General features: G+C 40.1%; 1 protein-coding gene across 1 annotated transcript; it reads left to right on the forward strand.

Annotated features, from left to right (window-relative positions):
• Positions 1–478: 478 nt before the first annotated feature.
• On the forward strand, positions 479–7,563 carry LOC105036853 (probable glucuronosyltransferase Os01g0926700). Its single transcript, XM_073262190.1, has 4 exons — positions 479–820; positions 6,014–6,412; positions 6,516–6,747; positions 6,890–7,563. Exons 1-4 carry the CDS (start codon positions 724–726, stop codon positions 7,401–7,403), a joined length of 1,242 nt encoding a protein of 413 aa, XP_073118291.1. The 5' UTR covers positions 479–723; the 3' UTR covers positions 7,404–7,563.
• Positions 7,564–7,969: the final 406 nt, after the last annotated feature.

The raw sequence follows: 7,969 nt of genomic DNA on the forward strand, positions 1-7,969 counted from the left end.
CCTACATGAGTATAGACTTTGACATTGTAGAAGCCAAACGCAACCACATGAGTCCAACCCATATTGGGCCCATCTACAGGGCTTGCAAGAATCACTTCCCACCTAACCTACCGAAAAGGCGTCAATGTGGGTATACCATGCCTTAATTACCCACAAGAATAGTCCAAGTCCAACTGAAGTCATAAACAAAAAAAGTTACAATTAAAAAAAAAAAAAAAGAATAAAGCCAAAAAATATATAGTAACAAGGACCATGAAGGTGGTGAGGTGGGGGGAGGAAGAAGCGTGGGTGAAAGAATCCTTGCAGCTTTCTTGGTTGGTGAGGCTGACCTCCCATCCAACTTCCCCACCCCCCTTCTCTCTCTCTAAGAAAACTCCAGCTTTCCAATGCCCCCTCCTCTCCATCTCTCTTCAAAGCGTCTCTCTTTTTCTCCTTCTCTTGAAGCAAGTCCTATTGAAGCCAACCTTCTCTCTCTAAATTTCTTCAATCAATCTCATCTTCTCTTCCGTTCTCTTGGAAGCCCAATTCCTAAGAAAAAGTCCCCCTCCCTCCAACCACTCCCCCAGTGACCTCTCAACCATTCCCACCGCCTTTATAGACAATTCCCTCCTGCTCTCTACTCTCTATAGTACCCGATTCCTTTTCCCCCTCTTCTTGTTCTCTCTAGGCTTCTCCAGCTGGAGATTATTCGAGGTGTTGAAGGAAGGAGATGATGGAGCTAAGATGCGGATCCTTGGTCTTCTTCTGCTTCTTTCCGTTCTCTTTGATGGGATTGGGGCCCGGGAGGCGGAGCTGAATCACAAGACAGAGCGGATTTCAGGTGGGTTTGGGTCGGAACTGTATTGTTTGATGTTGAAAAATCTGGTTTCGTTGTGATCTGTATTAATTTTTGGTTAATTGATGTTTGAGATGGAATCTGGGTTGAAATGCTTAAAAATTGATTTTTTTGGAGTTTGGATTGGGTTTTCCTTTGATTCCTATATCAGAATTAGTTAGAATTGGCTTTTGGATTTCCTTTTTCTGTATTTTAATTTGTTAAAGTTGCTGATATGAAAAGAAAGTTGAAAAGTTTTTGGACCCGTAGGCAGCCTTGGCTTTATATGTCGTCATGGGATCATGGTAAAGGTCTTTCTTTTATCATCCCTCTATATTTATTTTATTTTATTTTATTTTTATTTTAGAAAATTGGTTATTTATGCTTCTCAATTTGTTAGAATTGTGGGTGTGAATGAACTGGGAATTGATGGGAAGTTCTTAAGTGAAAATATGCTGGTTTCTGGTTCTGTAAGCTGCCATTGTTGGTTAAATCACGGTGTTTGCATGGTTGAGATGTAGCCTGTCTTTGGAGCTCTTTTTGGATTCTAATATTGGTTGGATGATAGATCTGCGGCATGTTTATTCCTAGATCGCGCACAATTGAAATTCAATTCTCATTTTTGCCCCTCACTTCCCAAGAATCCAACTTGGAGCCCAAGTGAAAATTCTGGTCATAGCTTTCCATAATTGTTTAAAAATGTTCTTAGTTCTGGCAATGTCATATAGAACTTTATCTAGTGCAAACAGCAATGTTTATGCATGACTAAGTTGAAGAGCTTGTTTCATTCAATAAACATTTACTGATCAGTGGTATCATCGTTTCTTTTTTTTTAAAAAAAAAAAGAACTATCATGGGAGTGTGTTGTGTTACCTGGATCTCACATCCTGCTCCGAGATTCATACCTATATCAGATACCTCTCAGAAACTTGGATATTTGCCTCTTTTTTTTCTCCCGTGGCTTTTCAAAATAGGTAGAGAGTTTAGCTCTTCTAACAACGAGACCATCTCACTGTAATAGTGTTAGAGTCAGGCTTTTGTTTATTTTAAAATTAGTACAAAATGTATATGTCAAATAATTTTGTAAAGGACCATTTTTGTAAATCCCTAAGCTAACTGGAAAGTCTGGATAAGAAACAGGGATATGCAAAGACTTTAACAAATAATATGTTCTCTATACAATATTTAATTATATAGGTCTTTAGTTAAAATTATTTTTTTAATGTATTCCCATGTTTCCTCTTTTCTCCTATTGTATTTTGTGTTCTCGTACTTTTGGAACATTCTAAATGTGGTGAATACTGTTGGTAGTCCATGGATTTTGCATAGGACACCAACTATTTCTCTTGTGCTAGCAAATATAGGAGTGGTTATCATTAAGATTACTACATTGATCTTCATTACATTTTGGTGCTTGTACCTTATTTAGTAGCTATCTAGGATTTAAATCTGATACTATTAAGGTTGGCTAACTTCTCTTCCTCTTCCTTTCTTTCTTCCTAGCAACAATTTAATTTTTCCTAAATTATGAAATTTGAGCAAATTGAAATAATTCTTGTGATTAGGAAAAGCATGTATGTAAACTAATTAGCTTAGTTTATAAACAACTTTTGAAGCCATGAACTTGGTATATTTGAGGAGATCTCTCAGATGTAGAAGAGGAGGAATGACTTAACCATCTTTCTACATTGAATTAGGTTCACTTTCCTAGCCCATGGTAGTATTTAAAAAATTGGATAAGAAGCCATCTATGTGGTTTTCCTCCAAGACTTAGGTTAGATTTGTTGGTGATTTTGAGTTTTTGAAGCATATCTTATCTCATGATAAAAGTGGTTGTGCATTAATAAGTATGGATCTAATTATTTGAATGACCATTGCAATCAAAATTTTTACTCACAACAAAGTTTTTAAGTTCTGATGGGATGGGAGGTGTCCTGGTTGTCCCATTCCATTTCTGTGAGAAGATGGGACCGAGACAAGGTTGGGACATCGAAACCCATACATACGGGGAGAGAAGAAAAACGAGGAAAGAGAAAGGAAGAAAAGATGAAGAAAATGAAAAAGTGAAAGGAAAGAAGAAATGAAAAAGGAAAGAAAGAAAGTAATGAAGGAGAAAGAAAGAAGGAAAGGAAGAAGAGAAAGAGAGATGTAGAAAAAGGAAAAACAAAATACAAGAAAGGATGAGAAAAAGAAAGAAAGGAAGGTAGAAGAAAAAGAAAAAAAGGAAAGAAAGAAGGAAAGAAGGAAAGAAAGAAAGAAAGGAAAGAAAAAGAGGAGATAAATAGATGATATCTATTGAGATGCATAATTGAGACCACCATTGGGACATCTATTCTATGGAGAAACCGGGATATCTCCATACCATGGGATTCAAAACCTTACTCCCAATTGATGTTGAAATCACAAGTTTGGTATATTCCTTGTACTTACCACTTTTATGTGCATGGCTGATAAGGGCATAGCTGATTTCATGCACAATATGAGGTTTTGAGGCTCATTTGGAAATACTTGCTTATATTGATGGACAAAATTTTAGACTTTTTGTTAGAACCCATGCAGGGGTGTGTCTGGTCTTACATTATTATTTACTAGGAAGATCTTGAATACTTTTATAAGGCCAAGGAGCTTAAATAACTTTAAGCTAGCTCTTTTGGGTGATGCTTTGGGTTGTTATAGATGGCATCAAAGCAGGCCCAATGTACATCACATGTGGACTTAGGAATGTTGCAGCATGGTCCCATTTAGAGTTGACCACGAGCCAATTATAGTGTTTGTGATTGGATTTGGATCCTTACCTAGCAAGGATGCCATGGCTTAAATGAGGAGAGTTAATGCCATATTGGTTGTGCACGAAAAGATTGTGGGTACTTATACAAGACAAAGGAACTGGTTAACCCTTTTGGATGATGTCCTCGGTCATTGCATTTTTATCGTCCACTACTATCTTCTTAGAGGTTACTGTGTAACATACCAAAGAGTTCATGGGGTGATCAAAAGGAAAGAAATTAGAGGAGCTTAGAGGACACAGTATCATGGATACTTCTGGCAGGCATGCTGTTAAAGCTAGTTTATTGTTTGGAAACATCAAATATCCAACTTATTGTTCGGATTTGACGTCTCGAGATTCGATCTACATTGAGCCCACAGCGAGGTTCGCGGCGAAAAATGGAGTCCAACGAGATTAAGATCACCTCAAACGGAGCTCGGATGGAGAAGATACATGCTTTTGAAGTCGGCAAGCAATCCGAGGCGGCGGAGGACCGGCGGCGGGGCCGGCGGTGCGGCCGCAGGCGGCGGGACGCCGCCAGCGTGCGGTAGCGCGCAGGGCACTACCCGGCGCGGGGCGCGCTGCCCGGCCCAAGCGCAGGGCGCGCGGGCCGGCCCAGGCGCCGCTGGGGCCTGGTTTTCCCGATCCACCGTGGACCGGGTGGTCCACGGCTGGGTTTGTGAACCGCGTGGGCATTTTTCAACCGTTTCTTGCGGTCTACGGCACTATTTCGTGGATCAGAGTGCGATCCAACGGCATAGGTTGATCCCGATAATGATCCAATGGTGCAGGGCCTTATTTGGTTGATCTTAGGACTCCTAATCACTATCTAACACGGGCTTTAAGCCTTTTTAAGGCTGATCTGGGAACAGAGAGTAGGGAGGTTCGACTGGTGGTCCTGTGCAGTGCGGACGGGCTTCAACAGTGAAGAGCCCGAGTCCATGAAGAGAGAGAGAGAGACTGTGACACTGTGGAGTGAAGGAGCAAGAGGCTCTTGGACAGTAGACAGCAGTCACTTCAGGGGTTCAGGAGGGTCTTCTAAGAGAGAGAGCTTTTGTGAGGGAACTTTCTGTGAGAGAGAGATTGGGTGTATGAGGGTTGAGGGTGAGATCTCCTCTTGTAAAATTTTTTTTTCATAGTGAAGTTTGCATGCCCCGTGGAGGCGAGTCCTTTTGTAGCTGATTCACGTATTTTGATTGTTTTTGTTTTGTTTCTTCTTTTTTTCTGTTGCATCGCGCAGTACCGAAAAGGTTTTGAGAGGTGGTGTCCTGGCCAGACATCCATCCAACACTTATCGTTGGAGATCATAGTGGATCGATTGTAATTTTAAGCTTAAGGTGAGAATTGGCACTTCAGGAGTTGTTATAAATTTACTCATGCTAACAAAACTCGAAGTATTCATTTCTTGGGGAGATTAACATTAAAGTTCGACGATCATTTTGGTGATATATTAAATGCCAGTGTTGTTAGTTGTCCTGCCTTTGCAGAAGCCCTACCAAGTTTATGCAGTCTCCTGATAGTGAGAGTGTGGGGAGGAGCTGTGTGTTGTTCAGATGATGCATCAAGATTCTTTTATGGTGTTGGAAGTAAGGATCATCATACTTGGTGGATTTTGTTCTCCTGCAGCTCAGTTTTTCTTGAGTACATGTTAAGAAATGAGTTAACCAGCATTATTTCTTTGGGTTTTTGGTTACAGTAGTTCTCCTAACCATGAACTATCATTGAGGTGCATGTGAAAAAAATTAGTAACCAATAACCTTTGAATACAATGTATCTTGGCCAGCTTGATTCTGCTCATTCTATTTAATCTTGTGATCTATGATTTGATCTGTGTGATGCATGTTTATCAGTTGGTGCCATCAAAGCATGACCAGGGTTTTGTTTTTCATTCTCATCTTTTGCATTTGAAATAGCCATACTATCTTATTTCATCTTCAACATGTTTCAGAATTTGGACTTGTGAAGCAAGTGGTTAGTTTTATATTATTTCCTTCTGTTTACATTTACTTTGTTTCTGCTGGAGGTAACTCAGATTTTGGAATTATATGTTAAGCCCTCTTCTTCTTTAAGTTGTAATACAAACTTGAGACTGGAAAATAGTACTAGAATGGCTGCTATCATATTAGTTTCAGCCTGCCGAACTTCTACTATCAAATATCAATGAAGTCTTTAATAAGTCTCTCTTCGTCTGCTATTTATCTGCTTGCAAGCTTTATTTTCCTATGACAAATAATAGTTGGACTTGCTAAATTTTAGGTGCGCCATTCATATAACTTACTCATATAAAATATACCCAACGCATCTACTGCTCTCTTATTTTGTTCACTGTTGAATCTTTTAATCCATGTTGATTATGTTTTGAGTTTTGTCTTCGCATCTTATGGGGACGACCCAGTGCAATTATTTCAATGTCATGAAACTTTCCAATGTAGGGAGCGCTGGTGATGTACTGGAAGATGATCCTGTTGGAAGGTTGAAGGTGTTTGTGTATGAGCTGCCTAGCAAATACAACAAGAAGATCCTCCAAAAGGATCCCAGATGCCTCACCCACATGTTTGCTGCAGAGATTTTCATGCATCGTTTTCTGCTGTCAAGTCCTGTCCGAACTCTTAATCCTGAAGAAGCTGATTGGTTCTACACGCCTGTATATACAACTTGTGACCTAACTCCTAATGGACTTCCCTTGCCCTTCAAATCACCACGAATGATGAGAAGTGCAATACAGCTAATTTCCATGAATTGGCCTTACTGGAATAGGACGGAAGGGGCAGACCATTTTTTTGTAGTTCCACATGATTTTGGGGCATGCTTTCACTATCAAGTAAGAGATGGTGCCTATTCACTAATATATTTGCATTAGCAAGACATAAAAGTGTGTTCCTCTTTATTGAAAGTGCTCATATATTTGGTTTTTATGTGATATAGGAAGAGAAGCAATAGAGCGAGGAATTCTCCATTTGCTTCAACGAGCCACATTGGTTCAAACTTTTGGGCAACGAAATCATGTTTGCTTGAAGGATGGTTCCATCACCATTCCTCCATATGCCCCTCCACAGAAGATGCAGGCCCACTTGATTCCTCCTGACACTCCTCGTTCTATCTTTGTTTACTTCCGTGGTTTGTTTTATGATGTGGGGAATGATCCGGAGGGTGGATACTATGCAAGGTAAATTTCCAGCATCTTACGATAACCCAAATTATGTCATGATTACGCACAACAATCTTCTTTATCATTTGAATCCATGTTTGCCCGCTAAACCATAGCTGGCCTCATTTATGATAACTTTCCCCTAATCTATGTTGCTCAGAGGTGCTCGAGCATCGGTGTGGGAGAACTTTAAGAACAATCCTCTATTTGACATCTCTACCGAACACCCAGCTACCTACTATGAAGACATGCAACGGGCTGTTTTCTGCTTGTGTCCTTTGGGTTGGGCGCCATGGAGTCCCAGATTAGTGGAAGCAGTGATATTTGGTTGCATACCAGTAGTCATAGCCGATGACATCGTGCTACCATTTGCTGATGCTATTCCATGGGAGGAAATTGGTGTGTTCGTAGCTGAGAAGGATGTCCCAAAGCTGGACACCATCCTCACATCAATACCAACAAAGGTTATATTGAGGAAGCAGAGGTTACTTGCTAACCCTTCGATGAAGCAGGCTATGCTTTTCCCACAACCTGCCCAACCAGGAGATGCTTTCCATCAAATACTGAATGGGCTGGCTCGCAAGCTTCCACATGCTGAGAAAGCTTTCTTAAAACCAGGTGAGAAGATTCTGAACTGGACTGCAGGTCCGGTAGGTGATCTGAAGCCTTGGTAGTGGCAGCTTGAGTTCACTGCCGCTGCTGCCTCCTTCCTGCTAAGCTGTACCATGGCGCTGACAATGACTCGAAGTCTCGAATTGTATATTTTTGTTTCTTTGTTGAGCTGTTGTGTTACATATTTTTTTGTAGCATAATTTACTTGATGCACAATTTTCTTTGATGTGGTAATAAATTTGATACTAAAAGTAAAGTTTTTAATATTAGAATTTACTTTCATCTGATCAGGAGGCTAATATGCTGCGGTGGTGTTATTTTGTTAATCTTGTTTGGTTGTCACCTACTTATCGCTTGTTGAAGACATGAATGACTTATTTGAGAAGGATGATAAACTTTATTTGGAATAGGAAGAAAATGGGGTGTTTACTTGTGTATAGAATGTGTCACGCCTCCGATCCGAGATTATGAATCGAGGGTCGCGGTAATCGCTGCATACTCATGAAGAACTCTCTCCATAAGCATGCAAGGCATCTCATCACGATATAATCACGATATCAATGCATCACAACGGAATAAATTCAAATAATTATTATTCAACTTTAATTCAAGTAATTAAATCAAATGT

The sequence above is a fragment of the Elaeis guineensis genome, chromosome 1 (genome assembly GCF_000442705.2).
Source record: "Elaeis guineensis isolate ETL-2024a chromosome 1, EG11, whole genome shotgun sequence".
Classification (NCBI taxonomy): Eukaryota; Viridiplantae; Streptophyta; class Magnoliopsida; order Arecales; family Arecaceae; genus Elaeis; species Elaeis guineensis.

Bases quoted from the DNA above. Each gene is read 5' to 3' on its own strand.
- LOC105036853 (XM_073262190.1), top strand. From the start codon at position 724: ATGCGGATCCTTGGTCTTCTTCTGCTTCTTTCCGTTCTCTTTGATGGG. The intron at 821-6,013 runs GTGGGTTTGGGT...TTTCCAATGTAG, and splicing joins CAAGACAGAGCGGATTTCAG to GGAGCGCTGGTGATGTACTG. The intron at 6,413-6,515 runs GTGCCTATTCAC...TAGGAAGAGAAG, and splicing joins TCACTATCAAGTAAGAGATG to CAATAGAGCGAGGAATTCTC.